Source organism: Dreissena polymorpha, unplaced genomic scaffold, assembly GCF_020536995.1.
Source record: "Dreissena polymorpha isolate Duluth1 unplaced genomic scaffold, UMN_Dpol_1.0 chrUn001, whole genome shotgun sequence".
Lineage (NCBI taxonomy): Eukaryota > Metazoa > Mollusca > Bivalvia > Myida > Dreissenidae > Dreissena > Dreissena polymorpha.
In genome coordinates this window covers 487,887-513,835 of record NW_026273315.1, presented here as the reverse complement: position 1 = coordinate 513,835, position 25,949 = coordinate 487,887, and the positions used below count along the sequence as shown (strand labels likewise).

The 25,949-nt window shown below is 35.1% G+C and overlaps 2 protein-coding genes across 2 annotated transcripts in view; both read left to right on the top strand.

Annotated features, from left to right (window-relative positions):
- LOC127863133 (phosphatidylinositol-glycan biosynthesis class W protein-like) overlaps positions 1–25,949 on the top strand; it is a 251,496-nt gene that overhangs the window by 100,746 nt on the left and 124,801 nt on the right. The window lies entirely within an intron of this gene.
- On the top strand, positions 1,798–23,673 carry LOC127863154 (peroxisomal sarcosine oxidase-like). Its single transcript, XM_052402537.1, is given in 9 exon segments — positions 1,798–2,118; positions 5,960–6,135; positions 9,313–9,526; positions 10,223–10,384; positions 10,386–10,406; positions 11,147–11,293; positions 11,733–11,882; positions 19,728–19,803; positions 20,702–23,673. Coding segments are annotated over 9 exon segments (1,182 nt in total). The 5' UTR covers positions 1,798–2,004; the 3' UTR covers positions 20,824–23,673.

Below are 25,949 nucleotides of genomic sequence, written 5' to 3'. Positions count from 1 at the left end.
AAAGCCTTCTGACCATCGCTTAGGGAAATATGCGTTTTAAAAAATCTTATTAAACAATGTATAAAAAACGTTCATCAATGCATTTTTACCGACAGTAAACATTTCGTTTTTTTAAACAATCAGGACCACCTGACCTGTTGGTTTTCAACTGGTTAATGGCTGCTGTTAATTCCGTAATAGTTATACATGTGTTTAATTCACTGAACAAAATTTTTAATTCATCATTTTCGTACCTATCAATAAAATACATAATATCTTCATCAGGTGTAAAATACCTATCTTCTGGATTATTAACAGCTTTAAAATAATTTTCAAACATTGACATTAATATGTTTGACTTTTTGATACCAGCAGATTCCTTTAACATATTCCAATATAAACGAGCATTTTTGTGTCTGTTACTCAACAGTTTATTTGTTTTTTCTTTATCATAATTGTATCTACATTTTCTTATTGTCAACTTATAATCCGACCTAGATTTCACCATATTCACTCTTGTGTTTTCATTTTGACTAATTCTATACTGATTAAGACATCTTAAGAAAATATTCCTTTTCTCAAAACACTCCTCGTTAAACCATGACTGTGAACTTTCCGAGTTAACAACATAATTACTATTTTCTGTACATATATTTTTAACAAAAGGTGAGGCAACATTGTCTAAAATAGTTTCAAAATTATTTATACACACATCTATATCATCGCATGTCATGCTAGCCCTTATATTATTCGTCAAAACATCTAAGCTTTCTAAACATTCTTCACTCTCTAAATTTTCAATATAAGTATTTTTCAAGTCGGGCTTCCATACATATTTATAGTTTACACTTTCAAACTCTTTTGTATCGCACCTATCACTTGTATTTTTACTGATTACTGAGTCTAATGTATATGTAACGCTCATTAAACAGTGGTCTGAGACAATATTTGGAACATCGATATCAAATATGGAAATATTCTTGAACATAGCATATTTGCATAACAAATAGTCCACCACGATACATCCCCTATTGCTTACAAATGTATGTTTCCCTGTCGTATTATCATTGCCTTTTCTACCATTTACAATTCTATAGCCCGTTTGCTTACAAAAATCTAACATAAGTCTGCCATTATTGTTGACAGACAGTTTATCTAATGAAAACCTACGTAATTCAATATCAGACTGGTACCCCTCAGGCAGTAAATCAATATTGAAATGGTTCACAATATCATTTTCTACATAATCAGGCACAGTTGAAGTGCGTGAGTTAAAGTCTCCAAAAATTGCATAATAATTTTCATTTCCTGACAAACTTTCTACATATATAACGGAATCAATTAACCTATCAAAAACATTAGTCTCATCCATAGATTGGCGGCTACTATCATCTGGAACCACATAACATAAACCTATAAAAAGTCTCTCTGTGTAAATAACTTTTTGGCAGAAAATTTAATCCAAATAATGTCATCTTTTGATGTAAAAAACTAAAATATCATCTGACACTAGATTATTTCTTATATAAACAATAATACCGCCTGAATTTCGTTTTGCTGTGCTTTTAATATCTTCTCTTTTTAAAACGTAATGTTCGAAACCATCTACATGTTAATTTGAAAAAGCATCTGTCCATGTTTCTGTAAATAAAATACAAGCATTGTTATCGAATAATTTCTTTACAAAATCCGATTTCAATTTGTCAATCCTTTTACTACATAGTCCGTTAATGTTCATATAAGCGCATCGAACTTTGATCTTCTCCTCTCCGTCCTACTTCTTGACCTCCGGCTCACTCCGTTGCCCATCGTTCGTCTCGTTTAATAAATCAGTCCGCTATCGCATGAAGTGTGCAATCTATGCATGTTCACACGTTGCAGTTAAATTAGGATTAAGCTGACAACCAGGGTTGTTATTAAAACACAGGGTAGACTTGACAGTTTACAGTGCGTGTTTATTGAATTTAAAGCGTTTAGTATGTGTGTGCAAACTTTCAATTTGCGAGGAAAGTAAATATTTCCATAATGGAAAAATCATGCGATATGTATGACGTCATAGTGGTGGGAGCTGGAATAGAAGGTTCTTCTACCGCATATCATTTGGCTAAATCCGGAAATCAAACGTTATTGCTAGAACAGGTAATAGTAAAATGATATTATTTACCTTTACACACATGTCTAATGGAATGTGCGTACCTTGCATATGTCTTACTGACTAATGCACGGTCTGCTCCGTTCGATTGCCTCGTGCAAAGAACATGTAGTTTTTAACCGATCAACCAATCATATCGTTTCTTTCAGAAATAACCATGTCGTGTGCATAGTTTTGTTTACGAATATATTTGATCATATATCATTGAATAATGCTTGTATCATCAATTTCTACGACAAAAATAACGTGTTTGGCATGTGTCCCACAGCTTGATGAGATATGGCGTACAGTATAAATGTTAAATACTTCACAGTGAGATCCCTGCTCATTGCCGGTTCATGTTCTAAACGATGAAAGCTAGGCTCTGATTGGCTGACTGAAACATTGCAAACATTGTCCTAGATCTTTCCGGTTCGAATTGTTACGCGAAGCGTATTTGATGATATTGCGAAGAAGAATATTCAGCTTCGTTTAAAATACTGAGGACAAACGCATTCTACAAATACGCATTATTATGACGAACCATTTGGGTAAAAAGTTCAAATACGCCAACAGCTAAAAATAGATATCACTGTGGTGGCAAAATTGTTACCGCGGTGACAATTTTTCACTGCGGTAACAATTTTATCACCGCGGTGATATCTATTTTGTCACTGCGTTAACAATAATGTCACAGCGGTGACAAATTATGACTGTTGATATAGTTTTATGCCTGCTGTAACATTTATTTGTTTGGGTTAGTTTTCAACCAATCATTTTTTTCGTAACAAACCGATCTCTCATATATCAAAATCACGTCAACCTTTATTTTGTTGTCGAGTGTGGTCTACAAATGTATAGTTACTCATACATGTATCTTTAAAACAAAAAAATAAATAAATAAATAAGTAATGTTGATTTATTCTTAGTAAACCAGCAACTGTTCAAGAGTTTTAAGAGATCGCCAGCTGTTTGTCACACTTATCGGTTTGAGTAAACAAATGGAATCCATTGAATCGTGCATTTTATCTGTTAGATTACACTTATTGGCATATCATCTGCTTTATCGCAATTAGATCATAGGGAATCCATTGTTAAAGACTTGTGCTATTAATCCGTTATCGCGTGTTTAACGGTCCACTGCCTTCACGGTATACTCTGTTTTATGACACTTATCCGGCTGTGAAAACACGCCAAACGTTGAGACTACGGAAAATAATAAGGAATTTGAAATTGTCACCTAGATTATTGGCGTCGCCCTGGAGGGCGGCGACTAGTATGTAATGCATTTTTTTTCGCTTATGGGAGGAGAAGTTATTTTACGGATCAATATATATTTTTGTTTTAAGAATATCTTGCATAGTGGTGATTTTTTGTGTAAATGAGTGTAAATAAGTACTGCCTTTGTGTCTATTACATTTATTACAACATTTATTGCCAATAATGCAAAGCTAATTGTAATAACTGATCCACAACTGATCACATGGGAAAGAACACAGGGACTGGGCAAATACGCGAAACTTTCTAGTTTTGTATAAAAACAAATGATGTTTTGTATAAAAACAAAACATAATCAAAATAGATTTATTTTGTGTTTTTTCTAATTTGCTTATTTAGCGGAGAATCAATGTAGTACGATATTTGACGACCTATCGCGCAAGCAAGTTTATTGGCAGGCTTAGTGGTACGAAAACGAACAATGTATTAGTTTATTAATAGACATATAATAACGATCGCTATACACAACTTTAACAAATAGCAGTATATAGGTGAATGTCAGCCGGAATAGCTCAGATGGGAGAGCGTTAGACTGAAGTTGTTTACGCAACAGTCATCTAAAGGCCCCCGGTTCAATCTCGGGTTCCGGCACGAACGGAACTTTCGGCGGCTGACAATTTTTTCAGTCAGGTAAATAAATATAATAAAGCTTTATTTTATGTAGACATTTTAAAATCAATTTTACTACAATTGGTCATAAAGCTTTATTTTATGTAGACATTTTAAAATCCATTTACTACAATTGGACATTTTTATTAAAATTAATGGATGCAACGTGGTGACAACGTTAATTAAAATTTCTTACATTACTTAAATATCTTATAAAAATACACGTGTTTTTATATTAACAAATAAATGCAAACAACACATCTATTATCCATGTATTTTTATGGTTGTCTATCATAGGCCTATCCCTACCACATATAGAGCGCGAAGCGCGACACGTATTATTGATTGTAACAATGAGTTGCGATAAAGGATGCAGCCGCTTATCAAGGAGGAGCTATGTCTCAGCAACCCGTTTCTCTAGAGTCAAGCACTCCTCGGAGTTTTTTTTTTAAGAACCACATATAGAGGGGAAGCGCGACAGGTATTACTATCCAGGTGGTATGGGCCCTTTAGCATTATCCGACCATTACGTTTATAGTTATCTTCCTTAGAATTTGAGAAATTTTGAAATCATTGTTCGAAGTCTAAAATTTTCATCCGATTGTTCCCAAACTTTCACAGGTGTTTTATCAATAAGGACACAACCCAAACTCTATATGAGCAATATCGGACCATAAGTCCAGAATTATGTCTCTTTGAATTTAAAAATAAAAGTGAAAAACTGCTTGGTTAGGTGATTATGTAAACCTTTTTCATCGGATTATTTCCAAACTTACAGTGTCTTCATATCAATGAGCATTTTAACCTCATTTAAAATGAGATACATCGGGGCAATAAGTCCAGATTTTTTTCTATTAAATTTGACAAAATAAACTTGTTTAAAAGATTTCACAACTTTCGTCTGAATCTTTCCAAACTTGTTAAGTGTTTTTATATCAGTATTACTCGAACCCTATTGAAAATGATGAATATCGGAGCAAGTAATCTTTTATGATCTTTTACTGAATTTCAAAGTATTGTGAAATGCAGCTTCTTTATACAATTTACAGTTTTCATTCTTTTTTTTTGCAAACTTTCACAGTGTTTTCATATCAATGAGTACTCAACCCATATCGTAAATGAGCAACGTAAGAATAAGTTCAGAATCATCTCCCCTTGAAGTTGAGCAAAATATGAAATTACGCTTACAAGATGAAGCAGATTTTTTAAAACCTACACAGTTCTGTTCTATTAATGAAAACTGCACACGGATACCAGTTAAAAAAGGAAACCTATGTAAATAAAATGAACTATGAAATATTTGGGGGTTACAACACAAAATCATAGATAATGGTTATTTGAGGGTTATAACACAATATCATAAATACTGGTTATTTGGGGGTTATAACACAAAATCATAGATAATGGTTATACCAGTGTCTTTTTCTATTTTGTTTAAAATAATCGGCCAATATATAAATATTTACATTAGAAAAAAAATCGTTTCATGTAACTTCATCGAGTGCCTTTTACACTGAAATTCCCGACGCCCTTTGATGCTTTGCATCAATACTTATCTTGTTCATTTTTTAATGAAGTTACAATTAGTTAAACATAAAGTGATAATTCATAAGTTACTTCGAATAAAGCTTCCATTAAAATATTCGCCGATTTGCCGTTTTGCAAGACGTTATTTCATTGGTTAGTTTGGTTTAGCTCTTATCAAGCTCTTTGGGTCAGACAAAGTTATTTCTCCCTAGCTCACGGTTTCCCACAGTCGCTATCATATTTCTGTAACGCCTTTCTAATTCACACTGCAATACGGTCGCTAAGTTAATTTTGTTATTTCTCCATATCTCGTATTGCCCCATCAGTCGCTATTACCGGTATATCCTAGTAATGTATCCCTAGTTCCAACTGCGCCATAGGCGCTATCATATCGTTTAAATGTGTCGCTATCATATCTTTGATAATTCTCCCTAGTTCCCGCTGCCCCACAGCCGGGGTTCCTCACACGGTCAGTCGCGGATTACCCGTAAGGCGTACGGTGCTAAGGACTTCTACACACGCATGATGTTCGAATCGTTCGAGCTGACGTCAGAGCTGGAGAAGGAGTGCGGGAAGCAGCTGTTTATGTACGTCATCATTTACGTCACGCGGTATTCTTAATAAAGTGTAAAGCGAATAACGGGATATAGCTAGGAGAATTAGCATAAAAATCTTGCAAATCTGTAAGCAAGCATGCAATTTTGCATGAACTCTCAGTTTGATATGCACTATTGATAGAAATCGTTAGCCACACAAAAATTCAAAATGGCGGCCATTTTCAAGATGGCCGCCATTTCCGATTCAATCTATACAGCCATGTTGGGTATGTCTTAAGCAACTGTGCGTAAAAATTGTGCAAATCTTCAATTTAGCATGACATTTGCTAATGTAACGCTTTTTACACTATTGATAAAGTGCAGATGCCAGATTGTACTGAATCGCAATTTGCAACGCTGAACCCGTTATATAAAAGCAATAGCATATCCAACGCGAATTCATTTGTTTAGAAATTCTAATAAAACTTTGCGAATGATGGTGTTGATACGAATTCAAAATGAGCAATGAGCTTGCAAAGTATGCGGTTGTGATAGATGAAACGGTTTCCTGTTCTGCTGTCATATGCATTCAGAAGAAGATGAGTGCATGTTTGCAACTGACAAATATGATATATTGTTACATGCAGTTATGCGTCTTCGATTGTCTTAGTTTCATTAATTGTGGAACAACTTGCGGTATTTTGGCATATGATTTGTATGGTGATTTCCGCGGAGTTCTTTCTGAAATACCTGTTAACTCTGCCTTGTTCTTCTTAAATGATTGGAGCTTTTATGAGTACATTCGTTTACCGACCCTGGGTGTCATATAGCTGAGAGTTTGATTATTGCAAGTGTCCCGTATAATAATATTGTGAAAGTAAGTCATTGAGAATATGTGAAAGATTGATAACAATGGGATCGAAAACAAAATAATACACATCTAGGAATTCAACCCAATGAATACTGTTACATATGTATCCTTAATATGAGAAGTATAAGAAATAAAAAAAACGGTTTTTATACATATTTTGTGTTGAAAAGTCCCACTAGCAATACTAAGTTTGTGTATTATTATGTCTGTTTTTAAAGATTTGTCACTAAGTTATGCATGTCACTTTTCCAGAGTCAACGTACTTTGGCCCCCTGTGACTTCTTTGTGATCACACCTCTTCAATTTATTTAAATTACAAGTTTTTCCAATAGGTTTACTGGTACCTCAGTACGTATACTTTTTCATTTGTAGTTATTATTTCCATTAGTTTGTGAACAACTACGTAAACGGTATTGAAGATATTACAAAATCACAAACATATTATATTGATGTAGAGTTTTTTTACGGAAGTTCAAGAATCATACCTCCTTTCAGTCTATTAAGACACAACTAAACGTTACAACACATGTTTATTTAAACGTATTGAAATACACGAATCTACTATCATAGGTATGTTTTCTGTATATCAAGCTGATATTATCAGCAGCTAATTGCTACCTAGAATAATCCAGTGATGATTGAATCACGCGTGTCACCTATCACTCACAAGATGCGATTGACACATTTGAGGACACTTCATCCAAGGTCAATAAATTTAAATAAACTCTTGTTTACATCTATTGATTAAAATATGTTAAGTTTTGAAAAATATGGTTTTGTTTTCGCAAATAGCACGATACTAGACCTTGTCTGAAAAGTAACGTAACAATCCTTACTGCTGTTCATGAAAATTGAGTCGTAACGTTATTATGAAGTTTTTCACTAGGTTTAATATTTTGGGGTCAGCATGTCATTTGTAAACTGCAAATCAATGAAACGATTGAATATCAATGCACAACATTAAATGCTGACTTGGCTAATAGCTTGCAACCTTTATCTGAATATCACATGTTATAGAAAAGGACACCTTGATTTTATCATCCCGCGTTCTATAAATTAAATATCTAAAACACAGATACTATTTGAATTATCTTATGTATAGGTCACCTCGTCACATGAATGATCGCATGTTGTAAAATCACCTCATATGCATATACAGGTTAAATGCATGGACGTCAACAACACGTGTTTGGGGTTTTATCAGTCTATTGACGAGTGTTTACATCATTTATTTAAAACTAAGATAGTTGCAATATAGATTGCCATTTTATCAGCCAAGTTACATATTCAATATAAAGCAATCTTCGGGCTAAGAGTTTTCATACTCTGCATTGATTGTAGGGCGTATGTAAAGTTTTTGTAAACAGTACCAATTACAATAAAGTGCCAGTAAATGTCTTAATAAGATCATACGTTTAATCATACCATAGTAAAACACCGAACGATCCTTAAACAATATATGTGAATAAAGAAAATTCACATACATTATAAGGAGAGAAGTTCTTAATAACCCTGCTAGTATTTCAAACTCAATTAAAAGTCAGTAAACAAGATTGATCACACGTAACTTAGAGACAATAAATATAAGTGTTCAAGTAATGATGTTGCACCTCTAGATTTACAATAAACAATTATTAATAATCTTGAAGTTCAAACTAGTCTTTATGACAAAGTTGATGATTGTGGTTTATATTGTGTTATTTTTATTTTTTGGAAGGTACTGTCCAACAATTAATACCAATAAATCCATAATAAGCGCACCCCTAGGTGTAAAATAGTTTTCTTTTTAAATATACTTAGTTATTCAACATGTTTTAACACAGCTGTTTATGTGTGCCATTTATGTGTGTGTATTGTCTATATATTATAACTTTATTGTGATATATACGTACATATGTGGTTCACAATTATTGTGCAAATTGCGAAAATTTTGATACAAATGTACAATATTTCACATCTAAATGTCAAAGAAGAATAAATTGTATCTTTTAAACATTCTTAACAACAAAGCAACCTAAATAATGTTTGTTTTCATTAGTCTCCGAGTGCAAATACCTTGATTTTCAATAAAAATTGTATACACAATTATACAGCCGCCATTTTGGAAAAAAATGGCCGCCATGTTATTATTTTTGATGGCCAACGGGTTGTTTGGACAGAGCACATATTAAGGTACATTCATGGAAAATTTGGTGCTTGCCTACAAGTTTGCAAGATTTTGCTGATAAATGAACCTAAATACCCAAGCTATTGGAAAAATGCTCTTTTTAACTTAATTTCAATTTTGCTCAGGATGAAATATTTGTTTTAACATTCGGAAGAAGTAGAAAGATGTTGAACAATTCTATTGATGTTTGCCTGTATAAATTCACGCATTCCAGAAACTGCGGTACCCTGGTGTTCGGACGCCCGGATAATGCGTACACGTTATCAACTGAAAAGTCTCTGCGGCGCTTTCGGGTTTCCTTCGAGAAGCTGGACAGCGCGGAGCAGCGCCGCCGCTACCCGGGCATGGCGTTTCCGGACGACTTCAACTACATACTTGACAAGACTGGCGGAGTGCTCAGGGCGGACAAAATGCTGCAAGCGTTTCAGGTACGACGGCGCCAGTACGCTTATATGAGCCGCGTTCTGAGAAAACTGGCCATGATGCTTGTGCGTAAAGTGTCGTCCCAGATTAGCGTGTGCAGTCCGCACAGGCTAATCATGCACGACACTTTCCGCTTTAATGGTATTTTTCGTTTAAAGGAAGTCCCTTTTAACCAAAACTCTAGTTTAAGCGGAAAATGTCGTCCCTGAATAGCCTGTGCGGACTGCACAGACTAATCTGGGACGACACTTTACGCACATGCATTATGCCCAGTTTTCTCAGAACACGACTCATATGTACACCGTGCCACAGTTGACGGCATTTCGTGTTGCACGAGGACGTCTGTAGAACCGTACGTTTAAGAATGTTGTGAAAACTACCCAAGTTTAACTGACTGACGGATTTCGCTTACACTGGAACAACTAAAACAATGTGATTGTTTAACAAATACCACCACTTTTGACATAATTACTGCCCTTTGTTGCTGTTTAAAAACGCGTTCCTTTATAACCATGTTCATTACGCCTTAAAGTTTTAATTGATAAGCAAAACAACTGATAATTGTTATTTAACGACTCAGAATCGACAAACATAGATATGATAACTACATGCGTGTAACCATCGATAATGACAACCCGTTGTGTACTCTCTAGCCTAGCTCGGTATTATTTTCATATATTCTGCTATTATATGTTCTGTAGGCCCAGTTCGTGCGATTCGGCGGTGTTCTGAGAGACGGGGAGCCCATGATGGACCTCCTACCCGGCGACGTGGTCTCCGTGAGGACCCGGGGCCACGTCTATAGGGGCCGTAGTGTGGTTCTCGCCCTCGGTCCCTGGGCCGCCACATTCCTTCCCTCTATCGGGGGTCAACATTCCTTTAGAGGTAAATAATTTCCGTCGGCTAGATTATAGGATGCTATGATGCGAATTACTTTTCGTTTTTATGAATTAGAATTCCGTCGCATGCTTATAATGAACTATTCATTTGTATGTTCTTTTACACTACGAAATCACGAGTGTTCTAATGACGTGGTTTAGAAATCTAGAAGTCTAGATATGTAAATATTTTGAATTACTGTGTTTAGATAAAACAAAACACAATTTAAGGTATAATTTGATCAGTTTCAAACAATCTCCAATTAAAAAATACCACCACTTTGTTCGATTGATGACTCTCGTTTGATTTAAATGGAATTACTGTTTTAGAAAGTTCTAATAACAATCTTTCATTGGAAAAACTAGTTTACTTAACTTTGTTTTTAAGTGTCGGATTTCATTCGGAAATTCAAATATTCGTTCCAAAGGTCAGCCGAACTCTGGTACACCTGTTTTGGTATGTGAGTGCACACATTATTTTTTTATCCTATAATCATATATAAAAATCGCATACGAGCAGCGTCCTGCAATGTGCATACCTTCATACGAGCCATAGCAATCTCGCAATCTCGTCAGAAGCCACCATGTCCACTAATTACCGCGAGACCTTACGTGACTTTATAGTGGACAGAGTAGCATCTTCCCAGACTGCACGATTACCGTAAGATCTATTTTCGCATATAGCGGCTCATATATGCATTTTTTCATCAGATTAACTTGCTCATTTGTGTGTGTATGGTGTTTAAGCCTCTGAAGATTACCGTCTGCTACTGGAAGGAAAGCGACTCGGACACGTTCAGTTCTTCCAAGTTTCCCACTTTTTTCACTGAAAACGCTATAGGAGATGGTCAAGTTTATGGACTTCCGGCTGAGGAGTATCCAGGCTTGGTTAAGGTGACAACTTCCTGTTTAATTCTTTAAAAAAAAGGAAGCGGACAACGACAACGAGCGAGGCCTGGTATAGGGGAGATAACCCTGTGTTATGGTTAGGTTAGGGTGAAGGTTAACCCTTACCCTAACCCTTACCCTAACCCTCTTACACCCCCCCATGCGCATTACAATACCAGACCTCGTTCGTTGTCGTTTTCCGCTTCCCTTAAAAAAATAATTAAAAAAATGTATCATTGTATATGCTTTAATTTTGCTTCTAGCAGCAACATTGATGGCATGGTTTTATAACGTAGTTTATTGCATTTATTTTGATAACATAAATTAACTTTCAAGTTATAATTACTTTTGACAACAAGATATATGTTCCATGTTAATAGTATCATTTCGCAAGTTGCATACGCTGTTGCGAGTCTTCCGTTAAGTTGCTGGTTGCCGATTTCAGATCTGCCTGCACACAGGCCCCAGGATCGACCCAGACAGGAGGGACGCCGTTGACAACCAATGGGTGATGGACAAGATCAAGGGGATCATCGCCACCCACTTCCCCACCCTCGAGAGGGAGCCACGGGTAGTGGAGACCTGCATCTACACGGTATGGGCGGTGGGTAATATTTTGGACTGGTATGTATTCAAACTCCTGTCATCGGTCACCTCCAGCATGAAAATTAGCTATCCTCAAAAAAGTGAGCCTCGTTCTGGGAAAACTGGGCTTAATATATGTGCGTAAAATATCGAATTATATTCAGTCCGCAAAGGCAAATAAGGAACGACACTTTCATTCAGTCCAATGAACGCAGAACAAGTCTCGTATATCTACTCTAAAGTAGCATTTTCTTCTAGTTAAGACTAACTATGTAAAACAAAGAGTTGTTTCTCACGGCAGGTTTTTTTTAAGTTGCACATGAGGAAAATAATTCTACTCTCACACCCCTCTATTAAGTAGTGACAGTTTTTTTTTATTCTATATTTTTGGAATTGACGTAACCATTATTCTTCATTTCATTTGATTTGTTCATGACATTGATACCTGTTGAAGCCAATATAGATTTTCTTGAACCTATGTCCATTTTCGATTCTTAAAGGGACTGTCAACCACGAATGACGAAAAAAGAAAAGTTCTAAAACACCGTATTTTTTACAATGATTAGTTTATATTGATTAAAATATCACGACTGGTATATTACATTACTTGACAAAAGTTCATATTTTCAGTATATTTGGTAATAAAATTTCGCGATGTTAAATCGAAAGTACATCGCGAAAATAGGTGACATAACGATATACACACTATAAATAACGCAAGTAGATTGATAATTTTATATATTCGATATATACAATTCACTACGCATGCACAATTTGCATTTCTGGGTTTAACCACGTGACGATGATGATCAAACTACTGGCGTTATTTATAGTTAACTGGTAGTTACCTAGTAGACATACCCAGTAAAATTTATTACCAAATATACTGAACATATGAAAACTCAACAACTTTTTTCGAGTAATGTAATATACCAGACGTGATATTTTAATCAATATAAACTAATTATTTTAAAAAAATACGGTATTTTACACCTTTTCTTTTCTTCGTCGTCGTGGTTGCCAATCCCTTTAAGTCAAGGAAGGTTTGATAAATTTCGACTCTGTTGTTTTAAACTCGACCTTTTTTTTTGATTTTTTAGTCTAAAGCTACCGGAACACATGACTTTTTTTTACATTTTTAGCGAGGCTGTTTTCGGAGAAAACCCGAGCTATTGTCATAGTCAGCTCGTCGTCCGCCGTCCGTCGTGCTAAAACCTTAACATTGACCATAACATTTTAAATATTGAAAATAGCACCTTGATATTTGGCATGCATGTGTTTCTCATGGAGCTGCACATTTTGAGTGGTAAAATTTCAAGGTGAACATCATCCTTCAAGGTCTAGGGTCGAGAAAACAAAGTCAAGGGAAGTAATAAGCTTTAAATGGACATAGTTATCTGACCTGCAGTGCCCACGTATATATTTTTGTTAAATAAATCAAAGCGGCGCAGTAGACGGCATTGTGTTTCTGACACATTGTGGTAAAAGGTCAAGGTCATCCTTTACGGTCTTTGGTAAAAAATACAGATTTAAGGGAAGTAATAAGCTTTAAAAAGGGAGAAAATTATTCAATATTGAACATAGCCACTTTATATATTTGGCATGCATGTGTATCTCATGGAGCTGCACATTTTGAGTGGAGAATCTACAGTCACAGTAGTGGCTTTTAATTATTTGCTACTAAAAATAGAGATTTGTTACAGACAATTATTTTCAAGGGAAGTAATTTAAATAATTATAAATCTCATATTATATTTTTCCTTACCAAGAATTGAAGTTCTTTTCACAGTTACTGTACAGATTTATTATTTTGATTATTTATAACCCAAATGATTGATTTTTCAATTGTTTTTAAATGATACAATTACAATTTCTTTGATATTCTTTACATACCTGTGGACTTATGTCCATAGATACATGATCAATTCGGGTTATGATCTCTTTTAAACCACAGGCCTTGGTTGTCAGTGATGTCTGACATGGTCATAATTTATTGAAGGGAATATCCGCCAGTTCATTCCATGTTGCCAAATGACAATTACATATTGCTAAATGACAATTGCATACTGCTAAATGAAAATTGCATTTTGCTTTATTTTATTCGTTACAAAATAACTGCGTCTTCCTTGCGTCTTTATGCTTGTTTCTATCAGTTAGTGAAATATTGCTTGCATACTTCTTTTTAATGTTTAATCGATGTATGTTAATCATGTATTCTTGCGAGTAAATGACAAATGCATTATTTCTGTAAAAATGTTCATGTGGCTATCTTCTTGTTGCTGAACTATTATCATTTCAATACTTATAGTAGAAAATGCCATATTGATTGTAAGTTCTACTAAGCGAAATGAATACGCACAAGGCAGCAGCTTACATGAAGTAAGCCGAATGCCGAATGCATTAAGACGAATGCATTAGTAATACTGAATTCATACACGACGGAGAACCAGAGTTTTCAGTAGTTTTCGGTAGTTTTCGTAAAAGGTTAATATTTATAACGGTGTTGTATTATATATCTACCAGATGAATTACTCTACCGCGTCGTTTCGAACGTTTTTTCCACTGTTCTTATTCAGGTAAAGTGTACTTGTTTATTGTACTGTTTTATTAGGTAATTTGCATACGATTATAAGTAATCCCCATTTCGAAAGTTGAGTTGTCATTTGGTTTGTGATTAAGGTCTATTCGAAGTTTATGGACGTAATATTGTTTTCAATTACTCGTCAAACGTCCCATATAGTATCATTGTAACGAAGGTGCGTTACGATGATCAAAACGTCTAACTGTTGGCTTGTTTGAATTTAACTATTTATTTGATACTATTTTCATCGCATATCTTTGTAACACTGTCTTTATCTAATCAAATCGTACCTAGATTGGTAAAATTGTATATTATTCAAATTATTCATTTTAATTGTTTTTTTACTAGTTTATCCCCAATACGGCATGGAAATTCATATATAGAGCTAATTAAAATGGAAAGCAACGTGAGAAAATAAGTATGCACAGTTACCTCATTAACAGACAAAAATAATTATGTATTTTTGAATTAAATGGTTTCTCTTTTTCATTTCAAATGAATATATTTCTCATACTGTTTAATACTATTATCACTATATGTTGACCATCTTACACCTATTTCTGTATATTGGGTAAGCGATGACTTTGGATAGGTACCAGTTGACCAAAAAATGGGTATAAGTTGACCAAAATGGGTTTGAGTTGACCACAGTACGGGTTGAACAGTTACCTAACAGGTGTCTTCAAATAGACACATTTAATGATTGTTTTTCTTTTATACACTTAAATGGCAGATCGATCTTGTTGTTTTTTTGTATCTAAAATGTGAAGCTCAGTGACTGGGTTCAATCCTCACGTGCGGTGCTGATTTTTTTTTCATAGGAATTTCCTCTGGCGAGACTGCAGAGCCCTAGGCTAGTACTGGTGAAACCCAGGAAGCAAATTAAGTGAATCTTTGCATTAATGTAAGTTAAATACACGGACATAAACACCATACAAACAAACACATAAAGATTTTAGTACATGTAGGATAATAATGAAGATTGCCCATAAAGATGGTACTTAGATGATCAAAGCAGATAAGATCATATTTCTGTGAGAAAAGTGTAGAAACTTAGATCAGCAAGTGTAATATCTGACTACGTAACAGTTATTATCTCCCAAATCTATCATTATTCAACATAATGGTTACTTGTTTTTAGAAATAAAAAATAATGCACATGAATACATTTTCAGATATGAGCTAACAGCAAAGAGCAGCTGCTCATTTAATGCAGGCAGCAGAATTGTTGAATGTCAACACAGGTGACAGGAGTACACAATACCAGCACCTGCATCAGTAACCTCTGTCAGTAGCACTAGTGCTGCAAAGGTAATTTTTACACCCGACAGTATTAGAAGGAGGCATGGACAAGCAAATACAGAAACTGTGGCAGTGCCAGCACTGGACTATTATACCCAGGTGTAATTAGGTAAGCATCACTAAAGAGGCCCTGGTCTGTGCTAGATATTTTGGAACTACAGTTTATACCACACTAATTCTTTTTTAATTTAAAGATGTCTATTGTTTCATAATATACATCTATTTTTTTGTGTAAACTTAAAGAAGCCATTTATTATTGAATACTTCCTAATTATTGTTTACAAGACCTTCATGTACTTTCAATTTTTTCTGGAAACCCCTACATAATTAATGATGAGAAAAAAATGCTTTTAGCAGTTGACTCTAAAAAGGTTTATGGTTTGAGTTCCATAGTTTAGGATATTTCAAACAATTTCGAATTAAAAAAATTAATTCCCAAGTGTACCCGTCCATTGCTGCAATATAGTAAATCAGATTACACAACACGGCACTTACAAGTACTGTATACAAATAAACATGTGTATCGAGTTGAGTCAAATTCAAACTGCAAAGGTTATTCCGGTAACTCTGATGGTATCAGTCATAGAATTAAAATGTTTTTTTGCCCTTTAATCCAAGGCCAATAACTATAATAAGTTATCAGTTATAGAATTGCATATACTTCATGTTTCTTAATAAGGCCTAAGCTCTTGCATAAGTCAAGCTAAATATTAAATGATTTCAACCTAAACAAGACAAATGTTTTGCATTCACTTTCCTACTGTAAATGCAGGTCCCTGGTTACACTAATGACCACCTGTTGAATGAGCTAGATGAGACCCGGGAGAGACACCAGCACAGAGGTGAATCAGATTAACTGGAGCTACAAGCAGCTCAAGAAAAACCTTCAGAGACCAGTCTAAATGTTCTGATAATGATAATAGAGTGTGCTTTGTGTTTTATTGCTAAGAATTTGGCTGCTCTGTATCCAATATCTGAAGTGGTATTTTATTAAGATTTAGAAACAAATAAGGCTTTATGCATGTGTGTGAAGTGTCGTCCCAGATTAGCTTATGTTGTCCACACATGATTATCCGGGACAACACTTTCGGCCTAGACTGGATTTTTTTTTCAAAATACTTTCTTTAAACGAAAAATCTCATTAAACCAGAAAGTGTCTTCCCTGATTAGCATGTGCGGACCGTACATGTTAATCTGCGACGACACTTTAGGAACATGCATTAAACCCCATTTTCCCAGAGCAGGGGTCAATTGTATTTATTTCCTTTCAATATTCACATCCCCTTTATTTTAGGATCATACAGATTCTAAATGCCTATTTATTGTAAGCTGAATATTCAGTCATAACCAAAAAGTGTCATAAGATCTTTGTTAAGCCAGGACCCTGAATTCTAGCATTTAATGAGGTTATGTGATTTTCCGCACTTATTCTATGTCTTTTATAAGTAAAAGGTGAACACTAGCAACAATATAATTTGCTGCCAAAAATGTTTTCCATATATTAATTTTTTACATGAAAGAAGTTAACATGTGTAAAAAAAGTTTGGCAAACAAACTGACAGGTAACAATCAGTTTATTTAGTGTGCATCCAGGCATTTACATATAACCAGACAGTAGTGCAATCTCACATGTATATGAAGGTTTTTAACTTATATTGCACCAGTTTATAGATTGTTTTGAAAACAATTGTATGATCATGGTAAAGTTACATACGTCTAGTCATAAGCAGTATGTGTGGGATACACTAGCAACAGGACCGGAGGGATCATTTTGTTTTCAGATGATGTTTATGTATTGTGTGTTTCATCCTAATATTTATTTAACCAGTATGCCATGTAATACATATATTTTCTAATAAAATTGTAAAAAAAGGTAATTCAGTATTTAGATTATTTTGAGTCGCTATTTCATGATGGATGGTTTCATCCACAGTCATTACAAGACACACAATAACATAATTGAGCCTCGGTCTGGGAAAATGGGTCTTAATGCATGTATGTCAAGTGGTAATCAGGGCCAATCAGTGATGAAATTTTCGCTGGAATTTTTCGTTAAAAAAGTATCTGCCGGAAAGTGTTGTCGCTGATAAGCCTGTGCTGACGGTACAGGCTAATCTGAGACAACATTTTGAGCACATGCATTGGGTCCAATTTTCCCAGAGCCAGACTCAAATGTTAAAGCAATGCCCCTTAAATTAAGAAATATAATCAATGAAAAATAGTGGTTTGCTATTTATTGAAAATCTCATAATTGTTCAAATAAAAAAGATTTATTCATTATTTACAACAAGATGCAATTATCTTTCAAAAACAACAACAATAACACAATTGGCATTTCATGTAAAAGCTATTCACACTAGATGATAAATTAAACTGGTATTTATGATAAACAATACCATACCAAAGAAGCACAGACAGTTCTCACTTTTTCCATTCATAGAAATTCATATTGAATTCAACAACAACTAGAAATGGCGCGGCAGAGGTCGACGCGTATCCCCACGCCGCATGTTTGATCCAGGGGGCACCCCAACGTTGGTAATGGAGGCCATACATAGTTGAGATTGACCGTATTGTCATAAGAGGTATTCAGTATCAATTGGAAGTGAATCGGTGTAGAAATGAAGAAGTTAATGTCTTCGTTTGAACATGGCATATCTTTTTTATTGCATAAATCGATTCCGCTTAGAATGGCTTTTAAGAAAAGGAATTGTTATGGGGGTCTCTATGTGCAAAATGCTGCATTTATTTTCGCTTAAAGTTGTTATTATAAAGGGAAACTATTAAGTATATTATGACCTCCAAGCAAAACAATAGGCATTATGTAAACGGGTAATTGTTTTACCTTATCACCGCTTTAAACGGAGGATTCCAGAGATAGTCGATGTATCACGGTTGATACCAGGGATTTTGATTTTGATTAGATTGATCTCCCGGCAATAGTAATTTACGCTGCAATTTGCGCTGGAAGTAGGTTTTTTAGTACTGGTTCCCATTTTCGCATTGTGAACTATTTATAATGGCGGTGTATGCAAAACCGAAGACAAATTCTAAAACAGAGACGCGCTAGCAATCGACTTAACAAGTAATAAAGATCCACAAAAATATTATCATCCAAATGCACACAGTTCAACAAAGAACGCCGTTAGAATAAGCATGTATACAAATTCCAAAAGTTTAGCTGCATTGTCAATAACACACACGAAGTAAAGATATATATGCAGTAATTATAAACTTATCAACATGTGACAATGAGATGAAGTGTTTGCATCGCAAATGTAACTAGGCAAAATGCAACTACCATGTATAAGAAAGCATATGCTAGTAGTTAAAATGAGAATGTCATTTAACATTATGCATGGACTGGCAGATATTCCCTTCCATAATAATTGACTGTGAGACCCTCCCCACCCCCAACCCCCGGTTGGATTGGACAAAATTCAAGGGAAGTAATACCCTTTTAAGGGAGATAATTGTTTTACCTGCCAAATGAAAAATATAAATTTTATTTCAATGCGGCGCAGTATGGGGCATTGTGTTTCTGACAAACACATCTCTTGTTGGGTCACTAGGTCAAAGGTCAAGGTCACTGTGACCTCTAAAAAAAAATCTGACAAGCTTTCGCAGCCGAGCGTGGCACCCGTTATGCGGTGCTCTTGTTCTAAAAACAATACTCAAAACATTAAAAAAACATTTCATAACCAATCTAGGGTTGTCTGCAAAACCGTTATATATTCCAATGTGTGACAATCTTAAAATTATGCTGAAACCTGAAAAAATTGGCATTTGTTTCTTTTTGTGGTAAATCTTCTATGCGTTTCATGTGTCCATTTGTTGTTGCTGTTGTGTGCTTTGTTTGTTTGTGTCTTTTGTTTTTGTGGCTTGGGTGGGTCGTTTGGGGGGGGGGGGGGTAAAAAAAACATTAAAAACTATTAGCGTGTTAATACGAGCATGTACCTTTCCATGTACAAGAACACGCCGGACGCGGATTTTGTGTTGGACCACCATCCGGTCTGGAAAAACGTCGTCATAGCAGCCGGATTCTCCGGTAAGTGACTAACGGCCCATGTATGTACTTGTATTTGTGAATTGTTCTTGGAATCCGAACAGGCAAATCAAAGAGGAAACTTTTCACGTTAATTGTATTGTTCGTTTTAAGAAAGAACCGTCTTTGCAAAATTGCAGCTCAGGCGGAAAGTTTCGTCCCTGATTTGCTTGTGCGGACTGCACAGGTGTTTTTGGGACGACACTTAATGCACATGCATTAAGCTTAGTTTTTCCAGAACGAAGATCATTTAAGAAAAAAAAACTAGTATTGAACATTACACCTTGAAATCGATATATTTAAAGCGATTTAAATAAATCACTGATTGCGATGTATGCATGTTAAAGATTAATAAGTTGCTCACCAATAAATACAGAATGTTTCCATTTTCATTCGAGTCAATTTCCATGGTCTGCCATTGCTTACAACGTAAGAATTTGTTCCTTTCAGCAATTTTAACCATAAACCAGATCTTTATTTATACATGGAATAACTGTGCGGTAAAAGTTATTTTTTCTGTGCATCTTTTAGCGGTGCAAATCAAAGTAAAAAATACGTAAAATACGGGTATATGGCGAAAAAAATATCGACCGATTTTCACAGAACAAACCACCACATTATATAAACTATCTTAAAATGAACAGGTTGAAATCCTAATTAACTTAATTATTAAAAAGAATAAACCATTACAATTCTACTAATATAAAGAGCTTTGTAGAAGTTTATGGTTTAATCATTTTGCCTCGTTCTAGGAACACTGAGCTAAATGCATATGCAAATAAATCGTCACAGATAAGCCTGTGTAGTACGCACAGGCTTATCTGGTACGACACTTAACGAGCATGCATTAAGGCCAGTTTTATCAGAATGAGGTTCATATTCTATTCCTTTGTCCCCGCAGGTCACGGGTTCAAGCTGGCCCCGGTGGTAGGTAAGGTGCTGTCCCAGATGGCTACTGGTCAGAAACCCAGCTACGACATGACGCCTTTCCGAATCGACCGCTTCTTCAAGAACAAACTTTAAAAATGTCATTGTATGCCATAAAGGGGCCATAACTCCGGCAGCAATCCATTTAGAGTTACGCGCGACTCAACCATCCGACAAACGGACGGCAGGACGAGTGCAAATCAATATTCTCTCAAACCCCATCGCAACTCTTAACAAGAGGGCATAATATTATACGAACATGTCAAACGAATGGGATATTGAAATGGAATTCTGGATGATGCCTTAAAAAACTATGCGCTTGATTTTGTATTTGGTATCGTCGGTGTACATGTTATACGAGTGTAAAAAATACGAAAACTAATATATATATATATTAGTGTACTCCCCCCTTATCATTTTGTTTATTTTATTTTTTAATGTTTATTATTCCAATATGAAATTAAAACCGTTTAAGTGTACCGGTCGTTTAATGTAATGTAAGGTTTCATGAACTTAAATTTGAAAGTTCAGAGATTTTTATACTGTAACGTAACACATTGATTAAATTAGGTCGATCTGATACGAACAGCTCAAACCTAAAACATTGTTGTATAACATACCTTAGATGTAAGAAAGTTTTGCATTATGAAATTAAACCCCATTGTCGGAAACTCAAAGATCATACATCACATGAAACAAAACCATGTACGTCATTTCGGAAAGACAGTATGTAAATCGCATAATGTAAGGGACACAAGTGTTGTTAGCAAATGGACATAAGTGTAGTTGGTCAAGGGACACACGTGTAGTAGGTCAAGGAACACAAGTGTAGTTGGTCAAGGGACACACGTGTTGTTGGTCAAGGGACACATGTGTAGTTGTTCAATGGACACACGTGTAGTTGGTCAATGGAAACAAGTGTAGTTGGTCAAGGGACACACGTGTAGTTGGTAAAGGGACACAAGTGTAGTTGGTCAAGGAACACAAGTGTAGTTATTCAATGGACACAAGTGTAGTAAGTCAATGGACACAAGTGTAGTTGGTCATTTGCCTAGATGCATGGGATGGGTCCTGTTCATATTTCGGGAGGAGGTTACAGGAAAATTGCTGAGATGTAATCATTCTAAGTTTTGCTTTTTAAAGAGTCGCCATAGTTGTTATTGTACTACTTTAAAGTCCGCGTGTTTATCCGGTATAGAAGTCACAAATAGAAATATGGGCGCATTCTGTAATGCACAACTCGTTCACAACCAAGCGCGTTTTTGGACGCACGGTCAAAGCCCACAGACGTTGTGTGGCTGCATTGGCCAACATGCAATCACCGCGCTAGCATAAAGTTTCAAACAGAGCAACTGGGTCTGAGACTCCTGTGACTTTTGTGCGCCTGTAGGACCGCGACTCTGTGGATACCTCAATACTGTAAAGAACTTATACCTTCAACTCAATATCAGCGCATTTTGGTTGCACAATCATCGCAAGTTGCAAGCATGGCCTTTGCAATCCTAATTTTTTGCAATAGACCAGTTGATTGTTTTCGTTTACGATCGGGATTGTCCGCGTACGCGTACGGTCTGATTGGGAAAAACGCGAGTCACATTAACCCATTTATGCATAGTGGACTCTTCCATACTTCTAAATTGGATAATTTATTTCCAAAATTAGGGATGTCTAGTATATGTATTTCTATATTTAGAATATTTCTTACGGCAATTCCTTTAAGCAAACAGCGCAGACCCTGATGAGACGCCGCATTATGCGGCGTCTCATCTGGGTCTTCGCTGTTTGTCAAGGCCTTTTTTTCTTGACGCTTTGCATAGATGGGTTAACGTTACACATATTCATACATGCATGCGTTTAGTCAATAAATTGATACAAAAGATATATGCTCTGGATCAACCATAAAGCAAATCGTCATAAAAAGCAAAGACCATAACATAATTTAATGGTGATATAAAATGTCATCTATATTTGAAGATAAAAATCGAGAATGTTAACGTACAACTGAAGTAACGTCAAATACGGACACTAGTACTAGGTGTTCTACAAGATATGTTTTGTTCCGATTTAAAAACCGACATATCCAATGCGTTTGCTAAAGAACAGTTTTTTTGGGTTTCTTTACATCTTGTTTGTGATTCGTTGGATCCATAACCTTAAAATATTTTAAATAGCATTTTTATGGATATTTTTTAATTTGAACATATTCAAATTAACTATTGGATGTAATAATAACGGTTTATGAACTCACACTTATCGACTTTGCTTGTCTAGCTTAACGAAAAACAACAACATGTTTTTGAACATTTTGTTTTGTTTGGCCTTTGTTATTGTTTTATGAGATCTTAAATAAGAGACCGGTTTCGTAGTAAAAACGGATATTTTGATTTATCAGTTCTAACGCAGGCACAACGATATCCTAACGTATACGGATCTGTGATCTAGCCAAAGAGATTTTACTTCCTAATATGATGGTTTACACCGACATAACACTCGGTTTACAAGTATATATAAGCACAACAATAACCTTGGGGGTCGGTTCTTCCCTTTCATATCCTCAATAAATGTAAAAAACACAAGTAGACAATATACTCATACTGTTCTATTCTTATCTTTATACAACCAGACAGCCCATATTGATTGATAAGTCAATTTGAACAAGGATGACCATATTGACATAGGGGATTAGTTTTTACCACTTATACCTTCCATTTAGGGCATTAAATGATGTACAATCGTTTCCACTGTACAGTAATTGAGTTACTTGTCGTAAATTCTCACAAAACTTTATATCATTTGCGGCTTTTAAAATGTTGGTGGAATATAAGCTTTCACTTATTTATTGTTGAACTTTACAACTCTAATAGAGATGAAATATAGTATGTTTCAAATGTGTAAAACATAATTACTTTAGTATCATATAAAGTTAATAAAGTGTTTGTTCCTATACGACAAGTCCTGTTATGTTTAAAGGCTGTTTAGTACTTTAAATTTCCCTCGGTTTGCAGAATAACTAACTTATCCATTATGAAACAATAACACTGACTATTTCATTTCCGCGGAAATAAGAACAGAGCAGATGATCATAGGAAACGTGTTCTGAGAAAACTGGGCATAATGTATGTGCGTAAAGTGTCGTCCCAGATTAGCCTGTGCAGTCCGCATATGCTCATCAGGGACGACACTTCCCGCTTTTATGGTATTTTTAATTTGAAGGAAGTCCCTCCTTACCGAAAATCAAGTTTAGGCGAAAAGTGTCGTCCCTGATAAGCCTGTGCGGACTGCACAGGCTAATCTGGGATGACACTTTAAGCAGATGCATTAAGCCCAGTTTTCTCAGAACGCGACTCATGGTATAAATTTTCATGCGGATGGTTAATATAAACGTTTGCTAAGGTTTAATTGAAATTTCATCATCGTGACTTGAGGCCAAGACACGTATGTTCATATCGATTCACAATGTTCTAATAATAATTCTAATAATTATTCTGACAGGAAAAAACATACCGACATAATTGCACCAACAAATAAATGCGATATAGACATACAGACATACGAACTGCCTTAGTGTGGATACCGACTAACCTCTATCTTAAAAAAATGTTGAATGGTCAACTTTGTACGGTGTAAGTGATTTAATTGCGCTGTTTCCACTTAAATACTAATATTCAGGCATCAATTCAGCATATATTAGAATAGTTATGCTGTTTATGAAAAATATATGTATGTAAATATCAAGCAATACTGTATATATGTCTATAAAATTATCAATAGGCAATTAATTCGTTGGATGTGTCTGCTTTTACGAGAACATGGACTTATAACAAGGAATTAAAAAGAGTGGGACAATGTTTTTAAATATGGGCATAAAAACGGAATGATGGGGGCCCTGACATTCAGCTTAAGCTATATCCCTATTTATTATAACACAATACTGAAAAGCTCGGTTATTTATTTCCTTTAATTTAAATTAAAGTACTAATTACAAACGTGTGAAATATGCAAAAATGTTATGCTAGAAATACGAATTTGCAATAGATATGGATCGATTGATGTAAGTATGAACATTTCTTGTTGTTTTTTGTTTCCAATATTGATTTTCAATGAAGCCTTTACTCCGTTACGCCCACTCAAACTCTTAGTTGACAAACAACACAATTTAACAAAAACACTATTTGTATTATTATTGTGGTCAATCTGGCTATGATCCATACATTTAATGATTTTTGATTACCATTTTAAGGACGTTACTTACGGTATGTATAGAGTGCGATTGACAAACTTTACATTTATTTATAATGATACATATTGATTTGTAACATTTGAAATCACAACATAATTTGACGTAACAAGATACTTGTCTTAAAGGATTTGTTAGGAATGAATTTGAATATAATTGATGATATCTATATAAATGATAGATGTGATTATGAAAATAAAGTACCCGTAGGACATTTGAAATTATTTTAGTTTAGAATATTTATTTTACAATAAAGCTTTAAACAAACAACTGCAATACGATACGGATTTCTCACATCATAATATTTAAATACATAAATATCGCTACTCAGAAAAGACAAATCAAAAGCAAAATTAGAAATCAATTAAAATTATTACATTAAAAGAATGAATACTCACATAAATATAAAAATAAACTCAATAAAATCATCCAAAAGCTAATTTGCATAAATGATAACTTTTATCAATACACTAAAGCAAAGATAACCCAACATCTCAACACCTTATATTTGATCAATAATAACTGCAAATCGAATGTGTACACCAAGAACATCATTGCACATACTTCCCCTCATGTATTTCATCTACCCTTGAAAATCTTTTTGAATATTTGAGTTTTGTTCTGAGAAAACTGGGCTTTATGAATGTGCGTAAAGTGTCGTCACAGATTAGCTTGTGCAGTCCGCACAGGCTAATCAGGGACGACACTTTTCGCCTAAACTTGATTTTCGGTAAGGGGGGACTTCCTTGAAACTAAAAATACGATAACAGCGGAAAGTGTCGTTCCTGATTAGTCTGTGTGGACTGCACAGGATAATCTGGGACGACACTTTACGCACATGCATTATGCCCAGTTTTCTCAGAACAAGACATATTTGTTTACCACGTTTCCTTACACTATTCGTCTAAATGGGGTACCCGTCATAAAAGTCAAAGGCATCCAAATCGTAATGGTCAGTCCTGTCTACAATTACTGAACGCCACTG